The 21,932-nt window shown below is 38.8% G+C and overlaps 1 protein-coding gene across 2 annotated transcripts in view; it reads right to left on the bottom strand.

Annotated features, from left to right (window-relative positions):
• The window catches only part of LOC136858345 (histone H4 transcription factor), a 181,978-nt gene that overhangs the window by 62,890 nt on the left and 97,156 nt on the right, over positions 1-21,932 (bottom strand). For both annotated transcript variants that reach the window (XM_067137818.2, XM_067137819.2), the window contains exons 4-5: positions 21,297-21,449; positions 18,180-18,378 (exon numbers count right to left, since the gene is read on the bottom strand). In XM_067137818.2, the coding sequence (XP_066993919.2) occupies positions 18,180-18,378; positions 21,297-21,449 (352 nt within the window). The remainder of the gene's footprint in view (positions 1-18,179; positions 18,379-21,296; positions 21,450-21,932) is intronic.

The following is a 21,932-nucleotide window of genomic DNA, read 5'->3' as shown; positions in this document are numbered from 1 at the left end:
CTGGTAAGGAAAATTCAGATGTTGTACAAAGACTGTACTAGCTGTGTACAAATTGGAGTAGGTCGATAATCATGGTGGAGTGGAGTTCATCAAGGAAGTGCACTGCCCCCACTACTGTTTGTCACTGTTATGGACAATATAATGAAGAATGTCAAGGAAAAGTTAGGTGAACTGAATGCAGTGGCCTTTGCTGATATAATTTGGTGTGAAACAGAAGAGGAAGTACAGACCAGACTCAACGTATGGAAACCCCAGTTCCAGGAATATAACCTCAACATCAGAGAGACCAAAACAGTGGTGATGGCAGTCAACAGAGAAGGGCGTCTAGCAAGTGTAAAACTAGGAGACCACCAGCTAGTGGATAGTTTTCCTTACCTTGGAAGTGTAATCTCCAGTGATAATTTGGTCAGAAAGGAAATTACAGAGTGCAAATGGGACCAGAATTCTACCAACAAGTAAGAACACTTTTATGGGATGACATGATTCCAAAACCGGCCAAACTGGTGATGTTTAACAGCTATTTCATACCGACATGGACCTATGGTATTGAAGCGTGCACTCTCATAAAAAGAGATTCATCAAGACTGCAAGCAACAGAGATGAAATTTCTTAGATCCACCATCCAGAAGACCAAGATGGACAAGTTAAGAAGGAAGGAAGGAAGGAAGGAAGGAAGGAAGGAAGGAAGGAAGTAAGGAAGCCGGAATAAAGACATCCCTATTAGACCGAATCAGCACATCCAGACTACGGTGGTACGGGCATATGGTGAGGAAGGAGCCTACAAGAACAGTCAGAATAAGTATGGAAAGGCAGGTGGATGGAGAGGAAAAGACCTGCAGGAAGAGCTAAAACCTGATGGATGGACATCTTCAAGGTTGATCTAGTTACCAGAGGATGGATAGTGGATGATGTTTTCCATGACAAGTTGTATATGGACAGGAAGAAATGGAAGAGGCTCATTCACAGTACCAAAGAAACTGGAACTGTACAATGATGATGATGATTATTCCATTATTCCAGTCATTTGGTACCAATTTTGCTTTCTAAATACATCTAAATAGCCTATACAGCCATTGTAGACAAGTCCTGCTTCTATCATCATTTCCACACACAATTCAACGAATCCCGTTGCTTTTCCCACTTTCATCCATTTGACAGAAGTTTTATCCTCTTTCGGATTCTGCCTCCTCCACTCTACCTCTTATCATCTCATCTACATCCCTTATCACATCCAGGAGTTCATCGAAATAATCCTTCCATCTTTACCTTATCTCCTCTGGTTGCGTTATCTCTCCCTTTCTTTTTCATCTACTTTATGTGAAATCTTTCTAATAATAATAATAATAATAATAATAATAACAATAATAATGTTATTGGCTTTATGTCCCACTAACTATTTTTACGGTTTTCAGAGACGCCGAGGTGCCGGAACTTAGTCCTGCAGGAGTTCTTTTACGTGTCAGTGAATTTACCGACACGTGGCTGATGTATCTGAGCACCTTCAAATACCACTGGACTGAGCCAGGATCAAACCTGCTAAGTTGGGTTCAGAAAGCCAGCACCTCAACCATCTGAGCCACCCAGCCTGGTGGAACTCTTTCTTTTCTCTTCCTTCTTACAAATCCACACAGCATCCTTTTACCGCAATACACATCCTGTTCCAACTCTCGTGTAAATCCTTCCTAGCTTTTCTTCACTTACTACTTTCTTGCATTTTCTTTTCATTTCCTAATACTTTCTTCTGTGATATCCCTATTGCCTACTTTGCATACTTATTATTTTTCACTGCTTCCTTTACCCTCTCGTTTCATCATGGGGGTCTCTTTATCTTTCATTTTTCTTATTAGACCCCCTCCTTTCCCGCTTGTACAGCCACAAAAAGTAAGACGGAGTCCAATATGCGACAGCCTCACATTTTGTTTGGTGACTTCTGGGTATAAAGAACTATAAACTGTATATGTATTTATTCTACACTACTCTTTAACAAAATTTGTGATTGTATTCTGAGTCTTACTGGCTACCTTTGTCGGAAGGCAGCATTTCTAAATTTTAAAAATAAAGACAACAATAAGTGGTGAACACGTGACATTTATGACCACATAAAGTACATTTAGTTTTAGTTACTCTTTTAACACATCATTCATTTCATCTCATTAACTCCTCTGATGAAGCTAACGTCAGGAAAGGCACATCCGGCCGTAGAAACTTGCTACAAAGATTCGTCTCACTTCACACTCGACCCATACAGAAAAAGGATAAGGGATGGGCATACAGTTTTATTTATCGTATGATGCAATATTAATACAAAAGAACTTAACAGCCTGTCATTTGTCTCAGTCAGATGAGCAGTAGGCCTACCACACAGGATCCCATCTTTTTGAAACTTTTAAGAATAGTTTCATTCAAAACTATATAGTTCAAACAGTGAGAATCTATTCACAAAAGGTTTCTGGAGAGGGTCTCTGTTATTCCCAGTTGTACTGTATGTGTAGCAGAAGCCACCCCTTCCAAATATAGCCGTGCTGTAGAAAGCGTGCCAACCCACAAACTGATCACTAACATATGTTACAAGTTGTACTTCCGAAAGTAATACATAGTGACTGGAAGCATTTTTTGGATAACTGTGGCTGTTGAAAACCAGAGCATTATTTTTAAATATTTTTCATGCTTGTTTTCTACATTTATCATATCAGGATTTACCTAAACAGCTGTAATTTAGTTAAGAGAGATCGCATTGTTTAGGTATGCTATCAAGTGTCCGGATAGTGTCAGAAGCCCCATGACAAACAACAAAAAAACAGGAAAGCTTACCGCATTTATGGATATCTAAAGGTGTGGAGGTAATGCGTTTTATTATCATAATTTTAAACTTTGTATGGTTATTATCTCCATTTGTTTAATTAATGCATAACATGTTCCGTTTGGCATCTCCGAAAATCGTAATTATTATTATTTGTTAGGTACGTTGACAAGTAAAACAATCGTTATGATTGGATTGTTCTTATCAAGTCTTGAACCTACTTCTCTCTAAAAATTACCTATATTGGCCTGAATTACGAGATATTAAACAATCACTTTGTTAATGATCGCACCTGCTATTTTAATAGCAACAACCGTAAATATTTCTTAACTAAAGTAAACCCGTGTCCTCATCCCAAGGTGGTGCAATTCTTTTTTGACACGCTCCCAATGGAGGTGAGCTGCATGTACCATTTTACCGCATATCAAACTTCCTGCCAATTCTAAATCTCCGGCAGTACCGGAAATCTAACTCAGCCCCCCGAGAACAGCAGCTAATTGTGCTAACCATTATGCTGCCAGACATTTTTAACTACAAAACATAGACATATCACATGACTGATGCATGCCTGCAATGCATGAGTCGGACATATGAAACTATTCACCTATTTGTGCGAGGTCATCAGAGCTGCAGTACACAACGGAGGTCAACATTTCTTAACAATAAAATACAGACACCCACATGATTCTGGTGCGTTTTCATTGCATTCATTTTCTTTCTCTCAGAAAGCCAGGCATCTAATAAGCAAGGGGATCTAATACATGAGGAAATTACTGCCTTAGTAGGTCTGTTGCCCCATTCACTTAAAAGATTATTTTCAAAAATAATTGACAGTATCAGGATAGGTTGGACATGACTGCACAAATAAACTAAACAAGATATGTCTTCTAAGGACACCGACACGTACTGCTAACTTAAAACCCGACGATCAATAATGTATCAGTTTCTTTAATTTACTTTGGTCGCTTTGTATATTTCATTAATTTTTTGCTTCATTGCTAATTACATTAGTTTGTGATGAAATTATTGCGTTCAAAGTTTGAATGTTTATAGAATATCTTTAGCATGCTAAAATCAAATTCAAAGCCAGAAAGTTCCTATCACATACCATTTATTTGTTATTTTAAGTTTCTTATATATTACAAGGATAATTATTTAAACTGTAATACTTTAACATATGTAGTTTTAGTATGGTAGCATATGAAAACCAATTGTATTTGAAATATTTTTAAGATGTTTATAATAAAAACTGAAGACTCAATGTTTCATAACGGATGGGGAGTGCAAGTGCATAAGGAAGTTAGAATGAAATAACGCGCAGCCTTGACATCATCATTAATCATGGATGATAGAAATGCCAGCCACTCCTTGGTGAGAGACGCATCTTATCTTATCTTCGTAAGCACTTACTCATCCTGTCTAGTTAAGTACCTCTCAGATTTCATAACAGAGGTAACAAGTAGCTTCTTTTCTCTGAGACCACTGTAGTCTCTCTTTCAACTGGAAATGAAACAAAATCAGTCTGAGGCTTTATTGTGGAGCAGAATGTTGAGAGTTTTTAGTTCAGTAAGAAAGTACCGTATTTATGCAAATAATCCACACACCCAAATTTTGGGGAGGTTCATTTTGAAAAAAATTAAATGAACCAAAACTCCTTCCATCGAAAGAATAGTGTAGGCATAAAAATAAAATATTTCACATCACTCTGCGAGGTCCACGAGGTCTTTACGCATAATATGAACGTGTAAATTAATGGATATAACTGCTTTGCCTGAACATGTATGAGATGATAAAAATACATTACTGCTATCGAATATATCTGCCATGAAAATGAGCAAGTAGGCCTACTTATGTGACAGGTATTTCTTTAATATGAACTTGCGATAGGCTCCATTCCCTGTAGATCGGAAGATTCATTGTCTCTTGCATCACTAGAATCCTCTCCTAAATTACTTACAAATTCATCACACTCTATGTCTAAATCACTTCTCACGCGCGGTCTCGTTTTACTCTGATACTACTACGACCGGTGGTGGATAATTCTTTTCGTGCAAGAGAGACACCAGCGACCTCTGATACTAGTTTAGCAATACAGTAAAACCTTGGTAATTCAAAATCGCTGGGTCGCAAAAATAGACTTCGATTTACGTGATTTCGAATTAACCATCAACACATAATTCAGAACTGTCAACTCTTGCCGCGTCTCAAAATATTTAAGACCCGTTGCTGCATCCAATTAACATTGATTCACAGTTTAAACCTTTTCAAATACCATGAAAAAAAACTATTTCCAAAATGTATCCAATAAGGCGCATTTACAGTATTCAAATAAAGCACTTGGATAACTCACTGAAACATAACCTCATGCAAAAAAAAAAAAAAGACAAACATGATTCAAAGACAAGGAGAAATCTATGCTGACTCCCTTGTGCAAGTACTTTATTCATTGATTACTGTACAGTATGCACTTTAGATGCCTAATACTTGCAGAGAAAGTGTCGGACACGCGTTTAAAACATCGTGACTTATCAAACTTATCTAGGATGAGGGGAGGAAGTCTTTCGCTTCTGTATGCATCACACACTTTGGCCTGCATTGCAACACGGTACAGTGACCGACCCCATTTCATTTAAAACATAAATCCATTTAGGCTTGGCATTAAAAAAATGCAGTTTCATAGGCACTGACAATGTTGTTCGGTGCGTACGAAGTGACTATAATTATGAGCCATGCTTTTTCTCCAACTGTCTGCATCGCCATGGTTCATGTATTCTCCTTCTCTGTGATACGGCGGCATTCTTTAAAATGGTGAATACAAAAGAATTAAGATTTCACTCAAACTTAGCAACTATAAAACACACTGTAGACACACGAAAGTGAGTGAAAGTGCGGAAAGGTACCCCTGCACGTTCCGGAAGACGCATAACATGTCTATTTAGGGCATATGTAGAGTATGTATTGAAGAACTTCGTCACTGGATCAATGGCAGACAACCGTCGCTATCTTTTGGAGTACCTAAGGTTTGGAGAGAGCAGTCAAACCATAGTAATGACGGCTACTTCTGTTCGTGTCATGTGAAGGGGTACAATTCTAAAAATAAAAAGCAAACATTGTATGCAGTTGTTTGGTCAGCCATTTTACCTGTGCCCCATGGGCCAGATGTACTAATTCTTTGAACTTGAACAGTTTTCCCCTGAGTCTCATGTAAAAGTGAGGGAAACTGAAATGAGTGAAAATGACTATCTACCACAATCAGGTGCAGCAAAATGTGGGTGTTTTAACCAGAGTGAATTAAACAACTTAGTGAGGGATCTTGCCCTCCCTACAGAGTTTGCTGAATTGTTAGGTTCTAGACTTCAGGGAAAAAATCTGCTATGCCAAGGAACAATGCAAAATAGGTTTTCAATCCTTTTCCTCCGAAGATGATCAACGATGATGTGAAAAATGAATACAGACTACTTTTGTTATATATGTGGGAAGTACACATTGCCTAAGCAGAGATGTAATATTACATACTTTGTGAAAAAGTCATATCATGTCGATTTTGGGCATACATAGAGTATGCTTGAAGAACTTCGTCACTTTTCACTTTTCATTTTCACTCATTTCAGTTTCCCTCACTTTTACATGAGACTTGGGGCAAAATTGTTCAAGTTTCCCTGGTCACACATCTGGCCCATGGAACACAGGTAAAATGGCTAACCAAACAACTGGATACACTGTTTGCTTTCTATTTTTTGAATTGTACCCCTGTGTCAGTGTCTGTGAAAAACTTCCATTACTATCTGAAGCAAAATTAAAAGAACCTATATCTAATAGTCCTGAGATAAGAAAACTGATGTCCGATACAGCATTTATAAACACTATGGATGAAAAAGAGAAAACAGCATAAATATCTTTCTATGAAGTTGTTTCAAAATTTCTTGGTAACAACAAGGATCCTAATTACCAAAACAATGTGGCTAACATGCTTGAAGCATACAAGGAATTTGGTTGTAACATGATATCAAAAATCGGTGGTTATTTTTCTTTCTCTCTAGATCATTTTCCTGAAAATCTCAGATTTATGAGTGAAGAGCAAGGCAAACGATTTCACAAGGATCTGCAGGAGTGGACGGAGGTACTAGGGATGCTGAAGCATCAGTACGCTTGCTGTTTATTGTTGAATGTTAAAGTGTGAAATACCTGAAAACAAACATAAAAGAAAGAGGATGATGATGATGATACCTAACATCGAGGTCATTGGCCCCTAATGGTATGAAATGAAATGACAACAAAAATTTCAAAATCATCCATTGACCAAAAGAAAAAAATCGTCATGAAGAAGGAATGGATGGACGTGAAGCAAAAAAAAAAAAAAAAAAAAAACCAACAAAAAAACGAGCAAACAAAAAAATTAGTGGATTCAACTCAAAAAAAGGATCAAATATAATTTATTACTAAGGGACCACTCATAAAGCAGAATCCTGAATCGAGGATGCTTGATGTCTAAAGGGGTGCAAAATCCACGTCTAAGGCCCCACAGAATGGTACATGTCGCGAGTAAAGTAGAACCATGCTATTTGTCATGTTGGGATACTAATCAAAAGTAGCGAAGACTCACAGTGTTCCACACAAGATGGTACTAATCACAAGTATTGTACTTCATACAGGTAATGCAGACCTATGGTGTTTCTCACACAATGGCGCCACTCATAGCCAACGCAAACCAATGAGTTTCCTCACCTAGGTGTACTAGGCACGGGTGCCGGTCCCACGGGCCCCGTGGTGTTCCTCACATAGTGGGTACTAATCACAGGCAACACAGACCCACGGTGTCGCTCATATAGTGGTACAACTCACAGGCAACGCCCAGACCCGCGGTGTTTCTCACAATGGTACTAATCACGGGTACTGGAAACCCACAGGGGAACCACTCTCTGCTGCTACTAATCACAAACCTATTGTGTACCAAATATAGTGGTACTACTCGTAAGTAAAGGCGACCCATGGTGTTCCCCGCGTGATGGTACTAATCAATAGTAGTTTCATGGTTCTAATACCAGCATCCCTTGGTCGCCCCTTTTAGTCGCCTCTTACGACAGGCAGGGGATACCGTGGGTGTATTCGACATATGCGTCCCCCACCCGAAAGGGGGTAGTGCGTTTGGTCCGCGAGAGGTATTTTATTTCCCTCAAGTCCGCCGGCAAGCCGGTTAGGACCCCCCTATCCGCCACCTGGGATGTGCCACGTGGGAGTATCACCTCTCCCCCTGCTACGCCTGCGTAGTAGGTTCGTGAAAAAGAAAGAGGAGCAGGACAACTTTCTCAACTAAGAAGCAAGTGGTGTAATTTCTTTTGATATATTTTGCTCATTTATACATCCAACAGCGAAGTAAATAAGACAAAACAAAGCAAAAACACTCTAGTAACATGTATAAACAATCATACACAATTCCAGCAAGCTAAGCTTTTTAAATATAGTTTTTGAATTTGAAAGATAAAAGTGAAATGGAAAGGTTTGTGAAGAAATTTATGTAATTATATAATACTGTAATGGTTATAGTGTCCGCCATGCTAACTGGCAGTGGGCCGAGCTCGTCACCCATCGCCCCACCCCCCTTACGCTCGACCGCACCAATTGTGAGCAACATTTAAGTGCTGGGCCGGCCCTTCTCTCTTCTATCCGTGGTCGCGCCGCATGGGACGATGGAAATTACTCGACTATTAATCTGGAGTGTTCCATCTCGCGAGGTTCTTGGATACATCTAGCATCCGGACTGTTCTGGAAGGCCCAGAGCAGGTATATAAGGAGAAGAGTAACTTGGAGTGATAGTGCGAGTTAGACAGAGTTAGTGAGTAAGAGTGAGTGAGAGCGAGATTGAGTTCGCTGGAGCGCAGTCAGTGATGGCCTGGGAGAGTGCACCCTGATGGATTATCTGCCTGTTGGAGCCGAGGACTCGTTCCTGTTCCCCTGACGTCGTGTGTGTGTGCGTCCCTTGTGGCTGGCTGCTGGAGAAGAACCTTGGGTGTTCTGGAGCGGCGAAGAAGGGAACACTGAGTGCCGTGTGTAGACTGAACGGGGTTCGACGGATTGAGTGAACAGCGGATACTATCCCGACCTGCGAGACTGACGTGTAGGCTGTGGACCGTGACATCGCTAACGAGTGTGACCGAGTGAGTGTAGTGTAAATAATCGGGGACTCTGTGTGTATGTGTCATTGTAGATGGGACATGAGAAACTAAGAGAGAGAGAGCGCGAATCGTGTAAGTGTGTAACCGTGTACTTGTGTAACTTGTAATCTCGGCTATCGTCTGTGTGTGTGTAAATCTGTAATTGTAGTGCTAAGTTAATAAATCTTAGAAATCAGTTGCTACCAGGTTCTGTACTCATTTATTCATTTATTTACCCCGCCAACACGTAACAATACATTTAATTTGATTTCACAAAAAACCTTATGTCATGGAAGTAAATAGATAGAAAATTCAGATTCAGCACATCGAAACTATATAAAGCCACATTATTTACTTCAGGCAACAAACACAAAGTTGAATTTTGCATGCTAGTGTTATCAGATAATAATTATTCACATTATTATTTATCATTATTATTCTTTATTATTACTATTATGGCTAATATTCATACTTCTGTAAATAATATGGGTAGGTCTATATATACAGGGTGAACAAAAAATGCTGCACGTGGAGGTCGGCATGCGGTTCCTCATCGAAATTCACAACAAAAGTTTATCTTGCAAAACCTAGTCCCACCAATAGGTTTAATAGACATGCAAGTTAATAAATGAGGCTCTGGCAATGCTGTAACGGCGTGCAGCATGGCCAAGCATAGGTCGCGTGAACTCGGTGCTCTGCCGGAGCTGTCTCATTAGCTCAGTGAGACGAGGTAATGCTATAAATGCCAGTTGTGCGGACGCCCCGATGTTCGAGTCGCATCCACCATTGCCGATGCAGCATGCATGCGATCTATTAGGTCTTGTACATCCATGGGTGGAGTACTTTAAACATGTACCCTTAAGTGTCCGCACAAATAAAAATCTAGTGGATTAAGGTCCGGGGAACATGAAGGCCAGAACATTGAACCTCCACGACCAATCCATTTCCCTGGAAACGCTTCATTTAACCAGTTACACACAGTCATTCCAAAGAGTGGCGGTGCACCATCATGCTGAAACTACACCAAGTGGAACGTTTTCTAAAGTGTCAGACAAAGTATTGCCCAGAAACGTACGATAGCGGGGCGCATTCAACTTGTCCGGCAATAGGTAAGGGCCTAAAAGCACTCCTCCCAAGATTCCAGCCCACAGGTTTATGCCAAAGCGTGCCTAAAAGCCATGTTCACGGGTGACGTGGGTTGTGGTCAGACCAATAATGGCTGTTGTGATGGTTGAAAATTCCTTACCGAGCAAAGCTACATTCGTCACTCCATATCACATTCTTTATAAAATGTTCGTTATCTTCAACTTGTTGCAAAAGCCATTGACAGAACTGTACTCGTTGAATGCGGTCTTCTGGCCGCTGGTGTTGAGTTAAAATGTAATCATATGGATGCAGTTTTTCCTCGTGCAACACGTCAACAACCAGTGTTTGAGATACCTGGAACCGCCTTGCAATATCGCGGGTACTTCGCCGAGGTGACTGGTGAACGGCTTCAAGAATGTTGTCCTCTGTTTCCGGAGTACGTCTAGTCCTTGGACGACCTCTGTCCAGTACTTGTGGACGAAGATTACCGTTTTCCCGCAGGTGTTACTCAAGGCAACGAAAAACATTCTTATCGGGATGGCGCCTTTGAGGGTACCGTGCTGCATACTCACCACCAGCAGCAGAAGCTTGGTTATCAGATGCACCTAACACTAAAAGCATATCGACGTATTCGCAGTTTGTGTACTCCATCAGGAAGGCACCTTACATGCACTTGACAGGAGCAGTTATGGTTGTACACTGTATGGTTAGTCAACTCATGCATTCAGTTGAATGGATCACACTGTTATGTGTTCGACTATTGTCATGTGACAACAGGATGTCACGCTTACAAACGCAGTTAGATGACGGAAACTAGGGACCTGACGTCAAACACACAAAAGAAAAAAGAAAACCTGACGTAGATTTGAGCTGTAGCTCCATGGTGCATGTGGGTTTGATAACCCAGCAGTCTACTCAGTGAGCTGGGATGGCAGGTACGGTAGAGCGGGATGATGCACATTTCTCTATTACATTCCGATGTGCTGCAGGATATGATAGTGTTGCCAGCTTCTCGTTTTCAACTTGTTTTCCAACAGCATTAGATCAGATTTGGCTATAGAAACTTTTGTCTTGCAATGCGATGAGGAATCGCATGCCGAAATCCAAGTGTGGCACTCTTTGTTCACCCTGTATATATAAACACAACGGATGAAAAAGAGAAAACAGCATGAATATCTTTCTATGAAGTTGTTTCAAAATTTCTTGCTATCAAGTGTTAAGGAATGTATTCTTATAATAGTTTGTATTATTATCATTAATATCATTAAAATTATTATTGATATTATTATTTCTCTATATGTTATGTAGTAGAAATTAGTCTGTCACAGTTCATTTTAATTGGGTAAATAAATAAATAAATAAATAAATAAATAAATAAATAAATAAATAAATAAATAAATAAATAAATAAATAAATAAATGACTGACTGAATAAATAAATAAATAAATAAATAAATAAATAAATAAATAAATAAATAAATAAATACATACATTATTATAGACCGTTATGCATTTCAGCGTTCAGTCTGCAAGCCTCTGTGAATTTACTAAACGTTGCGATAATCCTCTATTTGCAACTAAGGCTGTGGCCTCATTTAGTTCTATAGATCTTATCTTTAAATCGCTAGAAACTGAGTCTAACCATTGCCGTCTTGGTTTCCCTCTACTTCTCTTACCCTCCATAACACAGTCCATTATTCGCCTAGGTAACCTATCCTCATCCATTCGCCCCACATGACCCCAACACCGAAGCCGGTTTATGCGTACAGCTTCATCCATAGAGTTCATTCCTAAATTAGCCTTTATCTCCTCATTCCGAGTAACCTCCTGCCATTGTTCCCACCTGTTTGTACCAGCAATCCTTCTCGCTACTTTCATATCTGTTACTTCTAACTTATGAATAAGATATCCTGAGTGCACCCAGCTTTCGCTCCCATAAAGCAAAGTTGGTCTGAAAACAGACCGATGTAAAGATAGTTTTGTCTGGGAGCTGACTTCCTTCTTACAGAATACTGTTGATCGCAACTGTGAGATCACTACATTAGTTTTACTACACCTTGATTCAGTCTCACATACTATATTACCATCCTGGGAGAACACACAACCTAAATACTCGAAATTATCTACCTGTTCCAGCTTTGTATCACCAATCTGACATTCAATTCTGTTAAATTTCTTACCTACTAACATCAATTTATAGTCTTCAAACAGCTTATTTTCTACACATTGCACCTATTTTCAAGTTTCAAAATATTACACTGCAGGCTTTCAGCACAATCTGCCATTAAGATCAAGTCGTCAGCATAGGCCAGAATGCTTACTACATTTCCACCTAACTGAATCCCTCCCTGCCACTTTATACCTTTCAGGGGATGATCCATGTCAACTACCAACAGCAAAGGGAACTCATTCTACCATCAATTCTCACTGAAGCCCAGTTGTCAACATAAATGCCTTCGATTGATTTTTATTAATCTACCTTTAATTCCGTAGTCCCCCAGTATGGCGAACATCTTTTCCCTCAGTACCATGTCATATGCTTTCTCTAGATGCACAAAACATAAACACAGCTGTCTATTCCTCTCGTAACATTTTTCAATTAACTGGCGCATACTGAAAATTTAATCCTGACAGCCCCTCTGTGGTCTGAAAACTACAATGGTTTTTATCCAACTTCTTCTCCACCACTGATTGCACCCTCCCTTCCAAGATGCCAGTGAATTTTTTGCCTGGTATACTGATCAATGAGATACCTTGATAGTTGTTGCAATCCTTCCCGTTCCCTTGCTTATAGATAGGTGCAATTACTGTTTTTGGCCAATCTGAAGGTACCTTACCAACACTCCATGCTAATCTTACTACTCTATGTAGCCATTTCATCCCTGCCTTCCCACTACAGTTCACCATTTCAGGTCTAATTTAATCTATTCCTGCTGCTTTATGACAATGGAGTTTATTTACCATCCTTTCCACTTCCTGAAGTATAATTTCACCAACATCATTTTCAGTGGTGTATACTGTGGGCTACCAAGGCTATCGGTGAAGCCCAAACCTCAAATGCGAAGGATGGAAATCTTAAGCACACTATTATGTGTCTGACCCATTGTTCCATTTACAAAACTTGAAAGAAATTATAAAAAACGTTGTACATATTTCCGAGAGCAAGGCATCGGAGACTGATATTGTAGCCCAGACTCTCCTCCATCTCCCCTCGACTCGCCACACATGGGCTTGCTCTGTACATCAGATAGGAGATCGGACCGGGGGGGATATGTGTACTAGGATTTGGTCCGTCAGATCACCACTGCTATCTATCAACCATGTGTTACTCATAGTATATACTTCCCCACCTCATAATTCTGACTTAATTATATACTATAGATAACAAAGTGCTGGTATTTCACTCCCGTTTACTTCTATGTGCTTGTAGGAAGACACTGCAGAGCTGCTGTTATAGGAGTAATATATTTTTCTTTTTATAGGAAGATCTGCTATACCGTGATCATGGGTGGGACATCACCACTGATCTCCCGAGGAAGCTAATTAACCAGTGAACTAAGGGTACGACCGCTGTAAAATTCAAAAATTTATTTAATAATAATAATAATAATAATAATAATAATAATAAAAATAATAATAATTGTACCGGGAGGTACATCTCAACTCCGCACATTCAAAAGCAGCGTTATCTCTCTAACAAAACGTGAAACACCTACGGCATGAAGTTGGGACATTGACCTGAAGATGTCACCATGGAAGTACAGAGTACTTGTGTTATTGTGAAGTTGCCTAAACTGACTGGATTTATTTGCTTTGTGTTTGTTTACTTCAAGAAGTTTGAAGTCTTAACAAAACTGTGGTCATGCACTCTGGTGTAAGACGAAAGAATTAATGGTTTAAAGAAGTTTTGTGTTACTATGTTTTCTCAACTAAATTAACTTTCATTTATTTTGTTATTTCAAGGTTTGCAACACTTCCTCTCATCCCACCAGTTTTGAATCTGGCCAAACAGGGATTTTCTGCAATTAATTTTCAACCAATCACACATTTCGTGTTCATTTTGAATTTGCCAATAAAATTGAGAGGGTGTGTCTGGATTAGTCCAGAATCCTCTCGAACAATCCCCTCGGATATTTATGCTGAGGCTTTTCAGGTTACCTTGTCTCATTGATCATTGTCTTTCTGAGTGTGTGCGTTAAGACAGGGGGCGGGGCGCCTCATTCTTCAGCAGGCAGAACAACAGCCCAGGTAATGGCCACCAATATTCTATGTTTCTAGCTGTCTCCGCAAACTTAGCCGAGGGGAAGGTTCGAATTTCTTATGTAACCAACCTTTTCTAAAATGTAAATTTTCTTTCGGCTAATGTAAAATTTCATAAAGTCTTTAACTGTAAATAGGGGATAGAGAGTGTGTTACCCTCTCGAGTTCCCCTTCAACTTGGTTTGAGGTGACTACGATTTTGTAACCGTTTTTCTTTCCTGTAATACATTAAATTAACCTTCATTCGAGTCACCTCAGTAGCTTGGGATTAGCCCCTGTATCATCGGGCCGAGATCACAATTAGGGTTATAATTTTCTAGGAGTGCAAGTGTGTCTGTTCATTTTGTGTTTGGGCCAGTAATTTAACCTGTTCTTCTTTCCACAAAGGCCCAGTAGTTTGGGTAATTGAGACCCTGTGAAAAAAAAAAATTTTAAATTGTAAATTGTGTAACGTTGCCTCAAGCGGGCTGTAAGAAATTGGTTAATGTTGGACAGCATGAAAGCTCTTTTCTAAGTTTACTGTAATATTGACGGGTGCCTTTGGAAAGCTGTAAATTGTTACTGTTGGAGCCAAGTGCCCGTGAACACTGTGTAGTGGGAGATATCTCTCCTTACCTGACTAACACAACATTTGTGAAACTTGTAAATTTGGAGCCTTAAGCTCAAAACGTGTAAATCTGGAGCCTGAAGCTCAAAATTTGTAAATTACCTATTGTTGGGTTTTCCAATTTTTGTATCTCTATTGCTATTTTGTACCTGACTACCAGCACCTGAAAATATTGTTTGTTAAGTTTGAGATTCTAAAAGAAATATAACCTTTATTTAAAGTTTTAAATTAATTTTTGATATCGTAGTTAGACCCATTCAACACCAGCACCTTCTTTCACCTCTTTCTGCTTCACGGAATCCCCGGAATAATAATAATAATAATAATAATAATAATAATAATAATAATAATAATAATAATAATAATAATAATAATAATAATAATAATAATAGTGCATGGCATCTGTATAGGCTTGGTGGTGACCTAATGAGAATAAAATGAATGGCAAAAACATCATAAACAACCAGTCCCTAAGCCAGGTGAATTAACAGTATGACGGGGTTGATTATGAAAATTGAACTGGAACCATCCGACCAAAGGCAAGCATTCTATCCATTTAGCCACAAAACTGGACTTTAATTTGCTAAACCTTAGGCTACCATCTCCACTGATCAGGTGTTGAGTAGTAATAGTGGCAAAGGCCAGGGCACTAGCTTGTGAAGCAGCCTTGATAACACAGCAGGTTTCTCCGTTGGCTATTGGCTGCAGCTCAGAACGCTGAAGGCTTGACATTCAATAAACCAACCATCGAAAAGGGGTAACCTAAGTCTAGTGGTAGCCCACGTCTTGATCCTAGCATACGCCACTGATCATTTTCCTCCTGCCCATGAGCTTTACTGTTCGCAACACCACCGGGAAGATTTCCTTTTATGCTGAGATGATGTTCAAAATATTCCCTCCACCTCTCCAGTGATTCCCTGGGATCTATAAGTTCACCTGAATTACTCAAAACACTGTTCATTTCCTTTTTCCCTCCCTTCTTAAGATTCTTTATTACTGTCCAGAAAGGTTTCCCTGCTGCTTGACGTAGCCTTTCCAGATTATTACCTAAATCTTCCCACAACTTCTTTTTGGGCTCAACAACTATTTGTTTCGCTCTGTTTCCTTCATCTACGTACAACTCCCTGTCTGTCTCGGCCCTTGTTTGGAGCCATTTCTGATAAGCCTTCTTTTTATGTTTACAAGCGGCTCTCACTTCATCATTCCACCAAGATATTAGGCTTTTCCCATCTTTACACACAGTTGTTCCTAGGCATTCCGTTGCTGTTTCTACTACAGCATCCCTGTATGCCACCCATTCTCTTTCTAAATCCTGAACCTACTTACTGTCTACTGTTCGAAACTTTTCACTAATCTTATCCATGTATTTCTAATTTCCTCGTCCTGGAGATTTTCTACTCTTATTCGTTTGCAGACAGATTTCACTTTATCGTTCTCAAATGCGATTTTATTTGACAGAAATAAATATCACACGAGAACTCGTTCACTTCCTTATATAAATTACTTTATTTTCACTGTAAGTCACAACACACAATTATACACACTAGCAAGTGACACTACAACACTTAATAGTGGAGTACCCTGAAGTCGATTCTGACAAGTACAGATATCAACAACACTGACTCACGCACTATAACATACACTCTCTTGAACTCACCGCCTCACTGACTGATGGCTCGATATATATACTGTTCGATCAACCATCTAGAATTATTGATTTCTGGAAGGGTTCTTACAACACTCTAATGGAACACACTCGAAACATCGATCGAGCAGCTAGTCGAATGGAGTACTCCAGTAATGGATAGAGCTAGAACTTTCCTTTATGTTTACCAATACACATGGATATTTCTCCAACATTCCTAATGTCTCTACATGTATCTGGATAATAAACCTAATATAAATCTAAAAATACGAACATTATAGAGTTTTCTACCGCTTTCGACTATATAAATGTTGAGGTTAAATAAATTTATAATACATAATTATAGGGAAACCATGTATTAGTCATATTTGTCATTTAATAAAAGGTAATTTAGCATTTAATAAAATATAAATAAAATATATTAACCATAATAATTGAAGGTTTTACACCAGCTACGATGTTGTGCCTACAACTTTCTCTATCCTAGGCCTGCAGATACTTAGTTCACTACAGATCAGATAGTGGTCTGTATCACTGAAAAATCCCCAAAAAACTCGTATATTCCTAACAGATTTTCTGAATTCAAAGTCGGTTAAGATATAGTCTATTATGGATCTGGTACCCATAGCCTCCCATGTGTAGCGGTGAATAACCTTATGCTTGAAGAATGTATTCATAACTGCTAAACCCATACTAGCACGTAAGTCCAGCAAATGCTTCCCATTCCCATTAGCTTCCATATCTTCCCCACATTTACCAATCACCCTTTCGTATCCTTCAGTTCTATTTCAAACTCTTGCATTGAAATTGCCCATTATCATTATCCTATCCTTGCTGTTGACCCTGACCACGATGTCACTCAATGCTTCATAAAACTTGCCAACCTCATCCTCATCTGCACCCTCACATGGCGAATACACTGAGACAATTCTTGTCCTCATTTCTCCAACTGCCAAATCTACCCACATCATTCTCTCATTTACGTGCCTAACAGAAACTTTGTTGCGTGCAATAATATTCCTGATAAACAGCCCTACCCCAAAACTCTGCCCTCCCTTTCGAACACCCGTCAAGTACACTTTATAATCTCTTATCTCTTCCTCGTTATCTCCCCTTACCCGAATATCACTTACTCCTAGCACATCCAAATGCATCCTCTTTGCTGACTCAGCCAGTTCTACTTTCTTTCTTCCATAAGCCCCGTTAATATTGATAGCTCCCTATTGAATTCCATTTTGTTTGCCAAGTTGTTTCCAAGGAGTCCCTCCCCTGTCAAATGGGAGTGGGACTCCGTTACTCCCATAGGTCTGAGGCTTGTTTAAAATGTTCTGAGCTCGGTAAATTCATGAAGCAAGATGCTACCCTACTTGCACATAGTCCAAGTGAGGATCTCTCCTCTAACGGGTTATGGACCACTGGTGGGTTATACAGTCCTAGCCGCCTGAGCACAAGGTGGGCCATGACTCAGATTGTCTTTTCTTCGAAAAATTTATGAGAAAATCATTGTGCACTGTCTTTCTAGAGATAATAAAAAATTGCAGTTAATGATTATTTCCCAGCACTACTATAAGACAGAAATCACATTAAGTCTAGAAACTAGTCAGAAATATAGCTAACAATATTAACTCACATGAATTCACAATAACCACACTTGAAAGGTTTGCTGTCCAAATGCCTGTATCTGATATGCACACTCAGAGATGATGGAGTAGGACATGTCATATCGCAGAATCGACATTTGTAATGATTCACATGATGTCGCATGTGATCACGCAGCAATCGCTCTGATGCATAGTATTTTGAACAATGGGAGCATTGGTAGTCCTGTACTAAGAAGAAAGATGAAATCAAGATAACAAAATACTAATGTGCCAAAAACATTATTTACAACCTTTGAATAATGCATTAACATACAATAAAAGTAACTAATATGACAGTAAGAGGAAAGGTACTTTCTGTCAAAAATAAATAATTTCAGACTTTTTAGCTACATGAAGTGTTCAACCACATGGGTATAAATATAAGAATTGTCATAAAAATCAAGTAATTGAATTAATTAATTAAACTCATCAAATTTCAATTTTTAATAAATTATAAACCTGAAACATAATAAGAATGGTTTAACTCTTGAATAAACAAGAGGAAGTTATATTAGTCAAGTAGTACTGTTTATAAAACAAAATTATGAATAATAATTATTATTATTTGAACAACCATAATTTTCATTTCCCTTCGTCCAGCTCCTGCCACGTTGGGGTGTTGATGGTACTTCTCCATCGTTGCCTCTCCTTCCACCACTCCTCTTCAGTAATTATATTCCAGTTCAGTCATTTTTTTTTCTTATACTGTTCTTGACAGAGTCATCCATCTTGCTCTGGGCCTCCCTCTTCCCCTCTATCTTAACCTCCAACACTTGTTTTGGTATATTTCCATCCTCATAACATGTCCAAACCATCTCCATTCTTCTCCATCCTACCACTCAGTTTTTCTACCCCCTCTCTCTTTTCTGACTGCAACATTTCTTACTCTGTCTCTCCTTGTCTTCCCTACCATACTCCTCGAGAACTTCATCTCACTGGCCTGAATTTTACTCTCATTTCTTGCTGTCAAAGTCCAACTTTCTGATGCATACATTAATATAGATGTATAGCACATCTTGTACATTATCTCTTTACATCTCATAGAAACTTCTCTGTTCTACACCAAGTTCCTTACACTCTGGTAGAACGTAATTTCCTACTTTTACCCTTCTGCTGATCTCCTTATCCAACCTTGCATCTTGCATTATTTCACTTCCCAAATATCTGAAGCACTCATCAACTTTGAGGTTTTGTCCACTGATACTAACGATTCCTTTTCTTTCTCATCTTATCATCACCAGTTTTGCTCTTCTCCTCACTGACGTTACAGGTTAATGGTTATATAATAATAATAATTGTTATTGTTTAAATTAAAGGTGACCGTGGAAGAGACCTTTTTTTTTTCTTTGCTAGTGGCTTTACATCGCACTGACACATGTAGGTCTTATGGCGACGATGAGATAGAAAAGATCTAGGAGTTGGAAGGAAGTGGCCGTGGCCTTAATTAAGGCCTGGTCTGAAAATGGGAAACCACGGAAAACCATCTTCTGGGCTGCCGACAATGGGATTCGAACCCACTATCTCCCGGATGCAAGCTCACAGCCACGCGTCCCTAACTGCATGGCCAACTCGCCTGGTGAAGAGACATGTTCACAGTGTGCTGGGCAACGAGAGGTTACCCGTGGATGGTACAAAGGGGGAAGATTTAAAATAACAATAAGTACGAGTAATTAGGAAAATACAAGGCAACTAGCAGATAAACAAGAATTGCCAACTTCAGATGAACAAAACAGATGTATTCAAACAAACCACAAATTTAAAAAAGTAGCACAGCAAGAAAATATGCAACAAGCAGAGATGTCGGTTACATAATGTGACTTGGATTTTATCCGAATAAAATAAACCAACAGGTACATGAAACAACACTGATGTTTCCCAACCAACTGTACAACGAATAATAAGAAACATTAGGGAAATAGGAGTGTAAACCAAACAACAATATTTTAAATTACTTTAGTCCAGGCATAGGATAAGACTTAACCTGAATAGAGAATAGTGCGTGATGGCAAATGACAAGTTCTAGAAAACACTCGATACAACAGAGATACATTTAAGCCCCATAAAATGAAGTTACCAGTCCAGAGGTTGAGTATAAGAGATCTTCAAAGCAGAAAAATATTTAAAGCACAGAGTATGAAAGGTTTTCGAACTTATTGACAAAATAATGTTCATCTTCACATGAATTCCAACAACGTATACGTTAATAGGAATCAGAGATCCACTTCTCTCCTATCGATTATGATCGAGTGTAACTACTCGAAAACAAAAGTCATAGGAAGTTTAAAAATGAAAGTTTAAAAATGAGAAGTTTACAATACCTCATGGTCAAATTATAATCCCATAATGAGGTGAAACCTTTTACAGTAGCATAGCACAAAGATGTTCCCCTCTCTCCAACAGCCGATGAACGCCTCCAGGTAGCAGGCAAGGAGTGCTGCTTTTATAGTAATAGTAAGGCCAAACACAAATTACTCACCAACGAGTCTGTACTTGGCTCCTGGTTGTCATCGCTATCATCACTGGACATTTAAATCACCAAACTCTACTTGATCACGAAAGTACTCTTCACCTTCAATTGCTAAATAATAGTGAATAGCAAATGAACTAACTAACTTAGAATCTTGACTTACCCTTTTTTTTACTTATAACAATCATTATTTTCTTCATTCACAGAATACAATTTTTTTATAATACCAGAGATTATCAAAGCAGGTAGTAAAATGAACATGTATGGCTACCCTTGGCAAGTTAAAAAGCAATAATCCCTGCATAGAAAACACACTATCTTGTTTGTAAGCAGTGCTGAAACACCTCCCAAGAATGGAAAATAATTAAAATGGATCTCCTTTTCTACTTATTATCAATGTAATAAGAAGTACATTCCCATTAATTGTTATACCAACACCAGTTCACCTTACTTAGGCCATAAAAAACAGATTAACTAAATCAGCAAGTAGGGGAAAGATTATACAGCAAATATTGATCGAACAGAAAAAAAAAAAAAAAAATGCTTGCCAAATATTTTCTTTCCTGCTCTTCTTACTAGTGAGTGTCATGAGAAGTCACCTTCCTCTTTCCTGGCCATTTATAACATAACTCATACTTACGTTCTATAGGAACTTGTCGCTTGCAATGATCAAAAAACTTTGTCTTTGATGCAAAAAGACCACCGCAGTATGGGCATCCTACCAATTTCTCCTGAGTATGTGTTCTCACATGTTCTGCCAACTTGTAAACATTGCGATACACTCCTTTGCAACCTTCAAAAGATATAAGGACATGAGAATAAATAACGGCATAATGTACAATCAAGGACAATAATATGTTGACAAAAGGATTATCTTCAACAATCGGGGAAGTTGAAACAAGCTTATCTGGGACTGAGAAGAAATGGATGTGGAAGACCTGAAATTGATTAGGAGAGAGCCAATCTATCTGAAAACAGCAGTTAATGAAGATGTGGAGATTGTCCCCATCCTTTTGTGCTTTAATGTTTGGCCTTGTCCCCTCTTTCTATTACACTCTCTTCTCACACTGACCTGTCATTGTGTTTAACTTATTACATGTTCCATTTTATGATCCTATCTATGTACAGTTAAAATTGAAATAATTGATAAAGAGATTCAACCTATTCAATACAAAAGAATAAGAAATGTAGTAAATTACATTCCCATATAATAAGAAGTAGAAATGGTACCGGTTTCGACCCTAGTCCAGGTCATCATCAGGCAATTAAAACATGA

This window comes from Anabrus simplex, chromosome 1 (genome assembly GCF_040414725.1).
Source record: "Anabrus simplex isolate iqAnaSimp1 chromosome 1, ASM4041472v1, whole genome shotgun sequence".
Taxonomy (NCBI): Eukaryota; Metazoa; Arthropoda; class Insecta; order Orthoptera; family Tettigoniidae; genus Anabrus; species Anabrus simplex.
Note: the sequence above shows the minus strand (reverse complement) of the source record. Positions and strands in the feature narration are given on the sequence as shown.